Here is a 15,780-nt window from a genome sequence, read left to right as displayed (position 1 = left end):
GTGGAGGTCTCGCTCCTTCAATTCGCAGATGATACTTTGCTTTTCTGTGCCCCTGTGATTTCCCAGATATTGAATCTTAAAGCTGTCTTACGGTGTTACGAGATGGTTTCCGGTCAAAGATCTAATTTTTCGAAGTCAGGGTTATATGTTATAAATGTTCCTTCTTCTGAAGCTTCTGTTTTTGCAACAATTCTGGGATGTTCATTGAATTCTTTGCCTGCTTCTTACCTTGGTCTTCCTTTGGGGGTAGGAAGATCGAATAAACACTTTTGGAATTCAATCATCCACAGAGTTGAGAGGAGATTAGATTCCTGGAAACGCAACTTAGTCTCTAAAGTAGGTCGGTTGGTTCTCATTAAAGTAGTTCTATCAAATATTCCGATTTATTTTCTTTCCTTGTTCAAATGCCCTGTAAGCGTAGTGCTTAGAATTGAACAAATTCAAAGGAGGTTTTTGTGGGGAGGTTCTCATGCCTCTGGTGTAATTCCCTTGGTTAAATGGAGCTCTGTGTGTCTCACATTGAAAAATGGAGGTCTCGGAATAAGGAGAATTAAAGGTTTTAATACGGCTCTGTTGGGAAAATGGCTTTGGAGGTTTGGATTGGAACTTTCTGCCTTATGGGTTAAAGTAATAGGGAGTAAATATGGGATGAGGGAGGGGAATTGGTGTACTGCGGATAATTTTAAGTTCAAAGGTCTAACTGTTTGGAGGGATATTTTGAAGGTTGAGGTCTTATCTAGCAAAGGTATTTGTTTTAAGGTTTATGTTGGAGATAGAATTCGTTTCTGGTCAGATCCGTGGTGCTCGGCATTTCCTCTTAAGGTATTATTCCCTGATCTGTTTTTGGTCTCTTCTCAGAAGGTGGCTTGGGTGGCGGATTGCTTTGAGATGGTTAACTCGATAGTGGTTTGGAAGCCGAAGTTTAGAAGGAACTTTTTTGATAGAGAGTTGAATTCAGTTTTGAAGTTGATGTCCTTGATTGAAGGGTGTTATATTAAGAGGGGGGCCGATTCCCGTGTGTGGTTTTGGAGTACATCCGGATTTTTCTCTGTTAAATCTTTTTATCATCATTTGGTGTGTAGCGAAGTAGAGCCTCTATTTGCTTCGATCTGGAAGTTCTCTTGCCCGTCGAGGGTCTCCTTTTTTGCTTGGGCAGTATGTTGTGGTCGTATCCAGACAATTGATTTCTTGAGGAAGAGATGAATGACTTTGGTAAACCACTGCCCTTTATGTTTATCGGATGGCGAATCCATTGATCATCTGTTCATTCATTGCAAGTTTGCTAGAGATATATGGGGCTTTATTCTATCCCGTTTTGGGGTTCTGTGCGTTCTCCCTAACACCATATCAGATTTTTTTAAAAGTTGGGAATGGTGTCCCTGGAAAAGAAAGGGTAAGATGCTGTGGAAGATGTGTCTGTTGGCTTCATGGTGGTTCATTTGGAATGAAAGAAATTCCCGAGTATTTGACGGTGTGGCAAAATCGTCTTATTGGATATTTATCAAGATCATTGCAGCGGTCGTTTCTTGGGCTTGAAGCCTTCCTTTGTTTCATTTCGTCTCAACGTATGATCTATGGGAAGGATGGCAGCTTATTTGTAAGGAGGGAGTTAGTAAAGTCAAAATCAAGCAACCCTGGCTCCCTCCTCCAGATGGGATGTTATAACTGAATTTTGATGGTTCGTCTCTTAGCAATCCTGGTGATGCAGGGATTTGAGGGTTATGCAGAGATTCCAAGGGGGACGTTCTTTGCAGTGTTTAAAAATGCGGATTCGACGCGGAACGCGGCCGAAGAAAATCCTTGTCGACTCGGCGCGGACATGGTTGACGCGGCCAAGAACGCGGTTGGCGTGGCCAAATTAGATGAGTCGTTATTTTTTATTAAAAAATAAATGAAAAAAATACAAAAATCCAAACCCATTTAAGTAGGGCCCAACAAATGAATAGTTTAGATCATCTAACCAAGTGCAAGCCCGCTAATTTTTAAAAAAATACATGCAAGAAAAACATTTTTGATGGGAAATTTTTCTTGGAAAAATTTTGAGTATAATGATATGAATATGATTTAATTGGAGGCATATTCTCATAAATTGAAGGTCCATCTAAGTAAATGTTGAATAGGTTTGGTTTAAGTTATCTTTTTTGTTTTTCAGGTGTTAAAAATGTAAGAAAATTTAGAAATATTTTTTAATAACCAAAAGAAAGAGGTTATATATATCAAAAAAAGGAGATTTTATATGGTGTAAGCCCTTAAAGTCCCTTATTTTTCTAGAAGTACTGTACGGACCACACTAGAGGATGATCCAAACCGTCCATATGATCCAAACAGTCCATGGCCCATCACATGGACGGTTTGGATCATCCTCTACTGTGGTCCGTGTAGTACTTCTAAAAAAGTAAGGGACTATAAGGGCTTACACCGTATAAAAGAATTATATCCTTGTCTTCTTAAATGGCTGTCCAGGCACCCACACCCAGAATGAGGTAGAGAATAAGACAAGCAAACTACAAAAGTCAGGCTGGAATTGACAACTTCACTGTCTACCGCACTGCCCAAAAAAATAATAAATTATATTTGCCCCTTTGTTTTATTCGAATCACCCCTTGGTTTTACTCGGGACAGCCCTCTCTAGTGTTTTTATGACTACTTTTTACATTGGAGGGCTGTCTCAGGTAATGAAAGGGGCATATTTATCATTTCACAAAATCATATTATATCCAGTAAAAAAACGAACTACTTCTTCTTCTTTTTCTTCTTCTTCATGAGTTAGGGTATTACAGAGGGTTTTCTCTGCGGCTTTAGGTACGTTTCTCTCCTGTAAATCTTATCTGTTTTTTTTTTTTTTTTGGAATGGTTGAAGTTAGGATGGAATATGAGTTCAAAATGGCCACGACTCGGCCAGGACTCGCCGAGTCCAGGACTCCAAAACGCGGCCACCGCAAATCCGCGTCGACTCGGCCGAGTTCTGAGCCGAGTCGCCGAGTTTTAAAACACTGGTTCTATGGGCTTTCTCGGGCCCCATTGGAGTGACGGATGCTAATGAAGCTGAAGTGAGAGCAGTCCATCTTGGGATTAAGTTTTTGGATAACTCTCTGTTAGATAGGGTGATAGTGGAAGGGGACTCCTCTAATGTTGTTCGCTGGCTTCTGGGTGCGGCTTCTCCTCCGTGGCGTTTTCTATCTTTCTTCGAGGAAATTGATGATATAGTTCTTGACTGGTCTATAATGTTCGTCTATAATGTTTAAGCATGTGAGGAGATTTGCTAATTCAGATGCAGACTCCCTAGCAAGGGATGGTGTTTTTATGTTTTTAGGATTAGTTTGGAGTGTTTTGATTATCTCCCACCTTGATTTTGTATTTTCGTTTTTCCTCCTTCTGTAATTTGCTTGAACCATCTTGGTTCATCTTTTAATATATTCTCTCTTTTATCGTCTCAAAAAACAATAATTAGAGGAGGTTCCTTAGGTGTGAAACCTGCTACCATGCTTATGGACTCCAATGTAAAGCTCTATCTAGATCAAGGAAACTTATTAGAAGATCATGGCAGATACAGGAGACTGGTTGGAAAATTAATTGACTTGAGGGTCACTCGCCCTTATATTTCTTTTGTAGTGGGAGTGGTCTGTCAGTTCATGAGCTTACCACGCACTTTTCACTGGTCTGCAGTTATTTAAATTATTAAGTACTTGAAGAGCGCTCCAGGAAAAAGGTCTGTTTTTCAGGAAACGTGGTCATGTGAAGCTAGAAGGATTTCCTGATGCGGATTGGGCAGAATCTCCTGCATATAAGAGGTCAACTATGGGATACCACAACTTTGTTAGAGGCAATTTGGTGTCGTAGCGAAGTAAGAAACAAGACATGGTAGCCAGATCAAGTGCAGAAGCGGAGTATCAGATTTTGGCACACACATGTAGGGAGCTTATTTGGTTACGCTCTCTTTTATCTAAGATGGGTATCCTATCCCCATCTCCATTATCCGTTGTATTGTGACAATAAAGCTGTGGTCCATATTGTCTCAAATCTAGTATTTCATTAGAGGACTAAACACATTGAAGTGGACTGTCACTTCATTCGTGAGAAGATCTAGAAGGGTGAAATCTGCACTGTATTCACTCGATAAGAACAAAGGAGATCAACTAACCGATATGTTTACGAAACATTAGGAAGGGCAAAGTTAAATGATATCTGTAACAAGTTGGGAATGTATGACATTACACTCCAGCTTGAGAGAGGGAGGGAGGGGATTTAGATGAGTTATGTAATTTGTATATCGGGCTAAGGGTATTTCACCATGTATAACCCCACCAAGGTGTACACCTATATATATCATATTGGTGGGAGGGACTAATTAACAGACTCTCTCTCTGGGCATTTCACCATGTATAACCCTAGCAAGCTGTACACACACACACACACATAGATATATATATATATATATATATATATATATATATATATATATATATATATATATATTTATATCATTGTTTTGAAAATCTTACGATTTACGATTCGATTTATGATTCTTAGGCAAAACGATTTGAATCCCATGATGAATCTTAATTTGTATGAATCTTACGATTTTTTATTGAATCTTACGATTCGATCGTAAATCGTACGATTCATACGATTTATGCGATTTATCCAAATTAAATTTTGTATAAAAGAAAATATGTCTTTCTTTCAAAAAACCTCATTTCCTTTCTACATTACAAGAAGCCTTTGAAATCCCTCTCATTAGAAGGAAGAAGACAGAGGAGGATTAGGACATCCAACAAATCGAACCAATCGAGCACAGAGCATTTGTTGAGGGCATTACTCTCATCGAGGTGGGAGTCGACGTGGGAGGCTACCATAATAAGGACAACATCGATTCCCGTCTTTTATGATTGATATTTCTCATTTGATGTTTGAGACTTTGAGAATTGATATGATCATGTGCCTTTTTTTAAAGATTATTAACCAAAATTCATGGTTTTGGATGAGAATTAGATGATTAGTATGTGTCAAGTTTGTCAACAAACAATTTGTATTACGATATTGAATGCTTATCATGGTAGTTTCTGTTTGAATTAATGAATTTGGATGAAAAATGAATAATTGGCTATTTTTATTCTTTAATTTATTTATAATTTTTTATTATACATATTTTTTTATATTTTTGAATGAATCTTACGATTTACGATACGATTTACAATCTGATACGATTCGACCCCAATTACGATTTACGATTCGATTCCGATTTTCAAAACATTGATATATATATATATCATATTGGTGGGAGGGACTAATTAAGAGACTCTCTCTCTCTCTCTCTCTCTCTCTCTCTCTCCAAATCAACAAGGACCACTATTTTACACCCGAGTGGCGGCCATCTCCCATCTCCACCCCACATTCTGATAGAGTGGTTCCTACCAACACCACTGACATGATAAACAAAGTCAAAATGTGACCTTTTTATCAGATTGCAATCATACTTGATATAGGAAACCCAATGATTGTGACCATAGGTCCCATCAAATGCACCGACAGATGTAGCACTTGATGAATCCGTATATTGCGTGGTGGCAGACAATTAATCCAAAACAAGGTTTTGTGGAAAGCAAGTCTATATATTGGCTATATTTAATAACCTTTGGGACTTGGATGGACCATCACATGAGCCAAGGTGGTGCATGACGGACCCCAAACAAGGGTTGTGGAAAAAGGGTTTCAACGATGATATTAAGTTGTTGCACATATATGTCAAACTTTTCTGCAAGACAAGAAATATTGGTTATTTGTCACATTTTAAGTCAGAATTTTACATAACAGGAAGAAACACAATTGTTTATCCAACAACTAAATCTCTAGGAAAAGATAACAAGCAGGGGAGAGTTTCCCTTAACAAACTAGCTTGATGAGGTTATTTGGCTGGCAACATGTGCTAGTTCAATGTTATGCTAAGCTGATTGATTTTTTCTTATATTTTTTTCGTTTGAAAATTGACATTCATTAATTTCATTAGGTTTAGCCAGGGACAAGATGTCCCACAACTTACAATATATAAAAACGATCTGAAGACCTATTACAAGGTACTTTTAAGTGGGGGAATTAGACAATGATACTATTAGTGTAGATTCCCGCAGGAACCCTTCCTTAGCCAAGGCATTTGCCACCTCATTTACCAATCTCCTTCTATGCTCTATCTTCGGCTTCAATAAAACCATAAGGTCTAAGATTTCTGCGATCAGCCCTTGAATCCACTAGGGACCCTTAGATTTGTTTGATGCCCAGCTTACTACATTGGCTAAGACACCTTCCACTATCAAGTGGCTCAGGGCGTGTTCTTGGACCCATCGAAGACAAAAAAGGAGAGCTTTAACTTTGGCTTCATTCGTGTCACATTCCCCTGCCGGTCTGGAGTAAGACATGATTGTTGTTCCTTCATCGTTCCTGATGAGCCCCCCAATCCCATCCTTCCCTGGTTTGCCTATCGAGCTCCCATCGAAATTCAATTTAAACCAACCCGGTGGTGGTGGCTTCCATTTGGGCTGGGGCTTAGTCTTGATAGTTCTATCCCATATTACTGTCGACCAATTTTGCAAGATCTCGCCAATGCCAAAAAGGAATTCTCTTTTTTGTTTTTGCCCAAGAGATGATTTCCACTTTGATGTCTGATGCCACCTGACTCATGCGCCTATTTTGCTCCTCCAAGATGCGTCTATTCCTTTCTTTCCAAATATTCCCGACAATAATATAGGGTATTGCTTTCCATAACAATCTGCCAAAGTCTCCAAAGGGACCATTGCTCCAATGTAGTGATACACTTTTGATAGAGCGTGGGCAGACCCAAGACATTCCGAAGGGTTGCATAGCCTTGGTCCATAATTGCGAGGAGAATGGACAGTGCAACATTAAATAGTTTAATAAGCACAGGACACATCTACTAGCCAATTGGATCTTTCTTTATTGAAGTCGGTCACAAGTGTTGATTCGCCTGTGGGCTACCGTCTATGAAAAGACCACCACTCTTGGAGGAGGCAAGGAGTTCCAAATTTTACTTGTTGAAGAGCCTCTACCTTTATTAATTGCAGCAAAACACGACTTCGCTGAGAATTCTCCATCCGACTCTAGGGTCCATACTCTCTCGTCTTCTTTGAAATTTGAGCAATACATGGTTTGTAACTGACCTAGAAGCTCCTGAATATCCGATATTTCCTCCTCCTTTAGTTCCCTTCTCAATCTTATATCCCAAAACCCTCGCCCCATGGCTAGGGGAGTCAACGGATCCACTTCGGGTCGGATCCACCTATGTCACAGTCACGATCCATTCAAATTCCTTATCAGTCGGGTCAGAGTCGGATTGTTCTTCGGATCCTACTTTCCACGTCATGATCACGATCCATTTTAATTCGGACCATCCATCGAAGTGTCCTATTATGTCCCACTAAGCTAAGTAAACAATTAATCTTTTAAAAAAGAGATAGAATGGCAGTCCACTATTAGTGTGCCTCTATGCATTTTCTTCAAGTAAATTAAAAATTTGTCTATGTTTAATCTATTTGTATAATAATGCTTATAAACAATAAAACTAATCAAAATTACATACACAAATATAATGTATAACTATTATCAAAGAATATGATGCATAAAGAACGAAACCCCTCTCTTTTCCTTCATGAAAGTATGAATGAAACGACTGAAATGAGTGAAATCTCATTCCCATCTGATTCATTAAGTGATAAGAGAGGTTTTGACCAAAATACCCTTCATAGAACGGTTAGCATTAACAAAATTTGGAGGGTATTTTTGTAAACCATTTCGGATCGTGACTATCCAATGGGCATCTGTGGTGTGTCTATACACAATCCAAAATTTTTCGGATCCCAGATTTGATGATCCAAAATATGCCCATGGATCCTATTCATATGTTTAGATCCCGTTCATTAACGTTCGGATTCGGACGATCCATCGGACCGTCTGGATCCATTGACACCCCTACCCATGGCGTTCAGTCTTTTCAGGTAGTCCGCCATCATTGCCTCAGGATTCAATCCTACCCTAAACAATCTTGGATATGCATCACTGAACAGTTTATCACCGCACCATAAGTCCAACCAGAATCTAACCTGATTTCCTTTACCGACTTTTAATCGGACTAATGGCTGAAACTCCTCTTTTACAGAGCAGATTGATTTCCAGGCCCCCGAGCCCTTACCTGATCGCGGGGCTTTGGGTTGCCATTCTCCCCATTCCATCCCATATTTTTCCACACGACTTTATGCCATAGTGCCGACTTTTAATTTCCATACCTCCATAACCATTTTCCCAAAAGGGACGTGTTACGACCTCTGATCTTGCCAATGCCCAGCCCTCCATTCTTTTTCACTTTGGATACCCTTTTCCAGTTCAATAAATGTTTAAGCTTCTTAGCTTTGCCATCCCCTTCCCATAGAAAGTCACGCTGCAATTTTTCAATTCTTAGTGCCACCTTCACTAGAATTTTAAAGAGCGACATGAAGTAGACCGACATATTAGCTAGGGCTGCTTTAATCAGCGTGATCCAACCCCCCAACGAAATGCATCTTTTCTTCCATGTTGCTAATTTCTGCTTAATTCTTTCTATGACTGGGTCCCATTGTGCTGCTGAAGGAATCACAAACCCCAGGGGTAATCCAAGGTACGTGATGGGGAATAGGCTTGCTTCACATCCTATAGACCTCACATACTTTTGCACAACTTCCTAGTCCACATTAATTCCTGCCAGCTTGCTTCTACCAAAGTTAATTTTCAGACCTAAGATCAGCTCAAACCATCTGAAGATGTGTCATTCTTCATTCTCAATGAAAATCAAGGTATCATCTGCAAATTAGAGATGCGTAATTTCTTCACCATTTGGACCCGCTCTCAATCCATGAATAAGACCCAGATTCCTTGCCTTAGAAATCATCAAGCTCAGTGCTTCCACCACCATTATGAATAAGTATGGGGCTAGAGGGTCTCCCTGGCGTAAGCCTCTCGAGATTCTGAAGTATCCTTCCACCGACCCATTAATTAAGATGGAAAAGTATTCGATGTTACCACAGCATTTGACCATTTTCTCCATCGATGCCCAAAGCCCATGTGGCATTGAATTTCATATAATACTTCCCAGTCGACATGATCATAAGCTTTCTTAATGCCGATTTTGAGTACCAGACCAGCCTTTCCATCGCGTTTGACAGAATCGACGACCTCATTGGCAATCAAAACTCCATCCAAAATATGTCTTGTGTTAACAAAAGCCCCTTAGAATTGCGATATGACACTGCCCATTATAATTTTCAATCTTCGAGCGAAGATCTTCAATACTATTTTCGCAAGGCTGTGGATAAGGCTTTTCGGCTGGAAATCTTTAATTCCAATAACACCTTTCTTTGTAATGAGGGCTATAAAGGTTGATTTCGCCGTTGCGCTAACGATGCCCCTTTCCTGAAACTCCAAAATGAAAGCTATAATGTCATCTTTCAAAATACTCCAATAATATTCCTAGAAGAATGCCATAGGAAAACCATCCGGGCCTGGGGCTTTATCTTTTTGCATCGAGAATATCGCATTTTCGACCTCCTCTTCTGAAAAAATCCCTATCCAGCGAGCTTCTTTGTGCAGCACTGATGGTCCGGAAGTGCAAGCCTTCCATCTTCGGGCGCCAGAGCACTCTCTCTGTATACATGGTAGAGAAGTTTTGTATTATCCTCTCTTTGATTTCTTCCGCATTTTCCAGTAACTGGTCACAATCTCTGATACAATTGGATTGTATTGATTCTCCTTCTAATTTTGCCGTCCGATGGAAAAACTTTGAGTTTTTGTCACCTTCCTTCAGCCATACGGCTTGCGACTTCTGCCTCCATCTTGTCTCTTCTCTTCGAAGGATTTCCTCATGCTCTTCCAGAAGGCCCAGATGACCGATTTTTTCTTCATTTGTGAAATTGCCATTCTCTTCCCTTCCTTCAAGGGCCTTCAAGGATCACTTCCTCCTTCCTTCTTTGGTTGTTTCCGTCAGATGTTTTTTGCCATTCCTTGATCTTCATTTTGACACCTTTCAATTTTTTGCAAAAGGATGAATCCTTTCGAGCCTTCAGCCTGGATGTCATCCCACCAGGATTTCAGATTCTTGTCAAAAACTGGAATTTCGCATAGATCCAGATAAAATTTAAAGGGGCGCGGGCCTCCCGAGGAATTCGATATTTCTAGCAGAATGGGGTTATGATCGGACAAAGGCTTAGGAAGGACACGCTGAGCAATCTTCGGGAAATGCTCCTCCCAATCATGCGTGATCTAAATACGATCCAATCGACTCATAATCAGGCGCTCCTGGTTGTTGGACCAAGTGAACTTCACACCTTCCAAAGGCAGGTCATTCAATTCATTTTCAAGGATGAAATTTGAAAGGCTTCTCATACTAGACGTGATTTTTCCTGACCTTTTTTTTCATCAGGGAAGCGGATTGTATTGAAATCACCCCCACTATCCAAGCTCCCTGCCAGACACTACGATTGAGTTGAAGCTCCGTCCATGGTTCATTTCTCTTCCTAGCCCTAACTGGGCCATAAACCATCGTCAAAACCCATATTTCCTCCCAAGAAGCTGAGCTAAACAAGACAGAAACAGAAAGTCTGCCAATGAAGTAGTCCTCCATTGCAAAAAAAAAAAAAAAAAAACTTCCTTTCAGATTACTATAATTCCCCTTGCTGAGCTCACCGCCTCTTTTGAAACACATACTCTATGATTCCGACCCCACAACATGTTGATGAGATTATCTATTACCCCCATGATCTTTGATTCCACGATTGCTATAAGATCTAGTTTACGGTAATGAACTAGATCCTTAATCGCTAGCACTTTCTTCTCCTCCCCCAATCCCCTTATGTTCCAAAATCCTAGCTTCATCTTAAACTATTATTTGCCCACCCTTCTAAAATCCTCCCCAACTTGGCATTAACCCAAAACCCCCTCTAGGAGGGAACCTTCTGAGGAAAGCATCAAGGACTCTTGAATAAGCTCCGCTTGGATCCCCTTAGGGTTCCAGGATTCGTTCGTTAAGTTTGCTTTCAATCTCCCACTATGTTTGAGAGTATCACCCACTATCACTAAGGTCTTCCTGGATTGAATATTTTTTCTTTTGCGGGAAGGGCCTTTGAACATATAAGAGATGAGATTTATTTATTCTAGGCCGGGTGTCATCTGACCCTCTTGGGAAACGGGCCTTGAGATTGTATCCACACCCGCCTTTGATAAGAGAAGGCCCATCTTTGAAGAAACCCAGAAGGTTGCTAAATTTTGCTTTAAGGCCAGTCCCCTTAAGTTTCTAGAAAAGGGGTCCACCAGGCCCACGCCTCCTTAACGGGTTACATGGTGGGATAATTTTGAGGTCCAAACATCTGACCTGTCACCTCGGGCAATGAGGGTTCTGAAGTCTTCGCAAGTCCCAACTTCATCCATTTAACCTCAGGGTCAATAATAGTCTAGATCCTGGGAAGGCAACGATAGTAACAAAAAATCTAAACACTTGCTGAAATGGGATGTGGTTTGTAAAGCTAGAAAGAAGGGGGGACTGGGAATCGGAAAAATCAGACTAAGGAATCGGGCCCTACTTGGTAAATGGCTATGGCGTTTTGGTACGGAAAAAGAGGCACTGTGGCACAATATTATCAGAATCAAATATGGCTTTGATTGGGGAGAATGGGTATGCGGAACACCTACTGCTGGTAAGGGGTCTGGTGCGTGGAAGTCTATAAGCTCCGCTCAAGCATCATTTCTACCGTATCTTCATTTTAAAGCCGGTAAAGGTAATTACATTTGATTCTGGTCCGATCTTTGTATTGGAGATCAAAAGCTACAGCATCGCTTCCCAGATCTATTCCGAATCATGTCCAACAAAGAGGAGTGAATCGTAGGGGTTTTGAAACTAGGGGTGCATACGGGAGTGCATTCTGGGATGTAAGATTCAGAAGAAATTTAAAGGATATGGAGATCCCTAGTTTTTTATCCCTGATGCAGCTTCTCTCCAAACAATATTTATCTCCGACTGCTGAGGATGAATGGATTTGGTGCCCAGATTCTCAAGGCATATTTTCGGTAAGCTTATTCTTCTGGAAATTGAACGAAGGGACAGACTCGGACTCCTCCAGAGCACGTGTTTGGTGAAATGCTGCACCCCCGTGCATTTCTGCCTTTGCGTGGACTGTTGCTCATGAGTGTATCAATACCATTGATCGTCTAAAGTGTCACGGTTTTCACTTTGCAAACTGGTGTATTATGTGCCGAAAGGAGGAAGAAACGCTCCATCATTTATTCATTACCTGCCCTTTTGCCTTCCAGATATGGATGGCTATTTTCCGTGCTTATGGCGTGTCGTGGGTAATGTATAATAGTTTAGCACAGGTTATTTCCCACTGGAGCGGCATGTTCAATGGATGCCTTGGACGTCTTATGTGGTCAGCTACCCCCATGCTATTCTGTGGCATATTTGGAATGAACGCAACTGTCGGATATTTGATGGTAAGGTAAAATCTTGGAGACACATATTGTTGGATGTAAAGCTCTCAATCATTGCCTGGGCCAGCCGGTCGGGCGGAATCCATTACCCGGTGGGCATGATCCTTAGACAATGGGGCATTGTTGCTAAGGAGATGAAGATATCCCACCAAATTTCATCGAGATGGGAACCACCGCCAGAGGGTTGGTTTAAGTTAAATTTTTACGGCAGCTCTTTGGGGAATCCTGGCAAGGCAGGTATAGGGGGAATACTTCGGAATTCTGAGGGACACTCCATCATGACTTTCTCGGGTCCTGCTGGGATCTGTCATGCTAATGAGGCCGAGGCGAGAGCCCTCTTAGTCGGATTGCAATGGTATGTGAACCATAATGTGGGGCCATTGATCATCGAAGGCAACTCTACCAATGCAATTGGTTGGGCAAAGAACTTGGGGAGTGGTCCCTGGCGGCTCCACCAAATTCTCGATGAAATTCAGGATTTAGTGTGGGAGGTTCATCCATTACTGCAACACCGTCGGAGAACAGCAAATACTGTAGCGGATGTCCTGGCTAAAGATGGGGCACATCTACCCGATATTCGATTCGTAACTCAAATCAAGTCGGGTATTGATGTCCTCCTGTGAGAACTTTGTAATTTTTTTCTTTTTTCTGGGGACATCTTGTCCTCGTCTGGTTGTACTGCTTTGTTATTAATAAAAGTCACCTTTCAAAAAAAATTAATAATAATAGTCCGGATCATGTTCTTTGGATCCAACGGATTCTCTTGACTCTGATAACTTTTTGACTCCTCAAGGGTCCAATTTTGGATTGACCCTTTGGAACAACTAAAGCCGTTCGCACTGATTTCACTTCTAGCATTTCGAATTTGAATTCAGCGTAGACTTGGAAACTATACCTGACAGGGGATACAACAGCGCCCTTTGCCTCGATTACTCCAGGACCTGGAACAACTGCTGAGATCATCTTTGGGGGCAACGATTGATCCAAAGGCCTAGATCCGATCCCAGATCTTTCGAGATCCACACCTTCGCTTCGGACCGACCGGAGACTATCCACCTCAGGTCCAAAGAAATTGTCCAGGGCGCTGCCTGAATCCTGATGGTGATTTTTAGCAATTCTCGTTGCCTTTAAGGGATCAAGGGTTGGCTTATCCTTGCTATCAGCAGACTCTACCCTTTCGTATTTGACCCCAATTGTGAACCAATTGTTTTCTATCTTCAGACGAACAAAAGATCTTTGTATGCTCCAGTCATTGGAGAACACTTTGGCTGATGCATATCTCATATCCAGCCCATGATCTCCTTCCATCTTAACTTCTAGGACCGGCCCATAAATTCTACCCAGCGCTTCGACCGTTGAGGTTGCCCATGCATGAAGAGGGATTCCATAAAAGCTTACCCAAAAAGCTCTCACCCGTTGCTGGTACCCAGGGTCCCATTCAGCAAGGGAAAGGATGTATTGTCCATAGGCTTGGCCTCCCAAGGCTAAAAACCTTCAATGCCAGCTCTTGCGATTCAAACATGAAGAGTACTTCTTTACTACTTAGAACACACGGGCGAGGAAGGGAGGGGATATCCCAGAACCATTTCGGCCAAACCCAGAGCTCTTCTATTTCCCATACATCGACCTTCAACCTTCCAATAAGGCAAGCTTTAAGAAGTTGACACGTCCCCTCCACTTCTTTACTGCTGATAGAGATCACCGGCGCATCCCCCGAGTCCAATATTTCAATCGATCCAGAATCCGGCCACTATTCTACCTTTCTATTGACCGCGCTGACTTTAGGCTCACCCGGTAATTTGGATTTTTGACACTGGTGACAGCATTCTCTCCTTCTGAAGTTGATATTCACATCTCTTGCAAAACCAATCTCCTGGTAGGACATTAGGGAGACTTGAAGGGCTTGGGCTCCTATTCATGGCAGAAATCCAGGAGAGAGACGCGAGGAGAGGAGTCTAAAAGAGCTTGGGCCCCTAAAAACCAGGAGAAGAGGGGATCTAGAAGGGCTTGGGTCCTCAAAACCGCTGCCGGCCTAAAAAGATCTTTGTATGCTCCTCACGTTGCATGTTTTGTGAATCATAATGAGTGTTAATGCTTAGTGATGCTGCTTTTTTAAAGCGGTTTAACTGGTCCAGATATTGTATTTTGCTATTGTATTGTAACATAAGATATGCATCTCTCTTGTCTCACCTGCTGGTAGCTCTTTGTTTATTATGATAGGGCCCATCACATATGGCATTTGTGTGATTGGTGAAGCTTGAATAATTTATTCAAAGACAATAGTGGTCGTGATTAGGATAGTGATCATCACATATTGCAAGTTGTTTTGTTATTTTATATTTATATGAAGCATGACTTTTGCTCCATATGATAATGCACTCTATATATTACTGTCAATCCTTGCATGTTTGCTGCCTTTGCTTCCTTGTAATTGATAGTTTAGGGCATTTTTGCAGACATGAAAAATTATTCCATGGAATATTATCGGCCCAATTATGAAAGATGGACAGGGAAGGAGGGGGTTGGAGAGGGAGAGACCTGAGATGACAGGATTGGAGAGAGCATGAGATATCCCTCTCCCTCACACCCAACCTCTCAAGTCTCTCCCTCTTCCTCCCATTTCTCTCAACTGTACCCATAAGTATTCGTGGAATATTTTTTTCATGGTTGCCAAACATGCCCTTATTTTTCCCTGAAGAAAGAATCCAAACTTCTAGTAAATTCCGAAATGCCTCATGATCATATGGTATTATTCCACTCAATCTCATACAAAATGTTTTGCAGTTTTTCTGATGTTCATTACACGAGGAACACACCAAAGAGAGCATCCAATTCCAACGATTCAGGGAGGAAAACAAAAACACCCCGACGGTAATCTTTCTTCTGCCTATCCATTATTTTGTAATGACATAGTATGTTTTTTATTTGCATGTCCATCTGGTCTTTGCGTATGGCCATGGAGCAGTTCATTTCATTACCTTTGAGTTACTTTCTCAGTAGTCAGTATAGAGTCGAAACAGGCCGAATTGAAACGGGTCATTTTCTAGCAATAACCGTCTTTCACTGGCGTGTCCATTCTTCATAAAAATGTATGCTCATCAACGATGATCAAAGAACCTTACTTGCAGAATTGTGTAAACTTGAAAAATGCGTCTGATGATGTGTATTTCTTCAATGCAATTGAATTCTATAAATGCTGCAACTGAAGGATATGCTGAATGTTGATTAGAAATATTACAAGGATGGTTGTTGTGAGTGGAC

General features: G+C 41.2%; 1 protein-coding gene across 1 annotated transcript in view; it reads left to right on the top strand.

Annotated features, from left to right (window-relative positions):
• The window catches only part of LOC143887794 (agamous-like MADS-box protein AGL18), a 47,895-nt gene extending 32,115 nt beyond the window's left edge, over window positions 1-15,780 (top strand). The window contains exon 9 of the mRNA XM_077392012.1: window positions 15,304-15,780. Coding sequence (XP_077248127.1) covers window positions 15,304-15,394 — 91 coding nt within the window. The 3' untranslated portion in view covers window positions 15,395-15,780. The remainder of the gene's footprint in view (window positions 1-15,303) is intronic.

This window comes from Tasmannia lanceolata, unplaced genomic scaffold (genome assembly GCF_043159265.1).
Source record: "Tasmannia lanceolata isolate RefF3 unplaced genomic scaffold, GAP_Taslan_0.1 ptg000002l, whole genome shotgun sequence".
In the NCBI taxonomy this organism is placed as follows: domain Eukaryota; kingdom Viridiplantae; phylum Streptophyta; class Magnoliopsida; order Canellales; family Winteraceae; genus Tasmannia; species Tasmannia lanceolata.
Note: the sequence above shows the minus strand (reverse complement) of the source record. Positions and strands in the feature narration are given on the sequence as shown.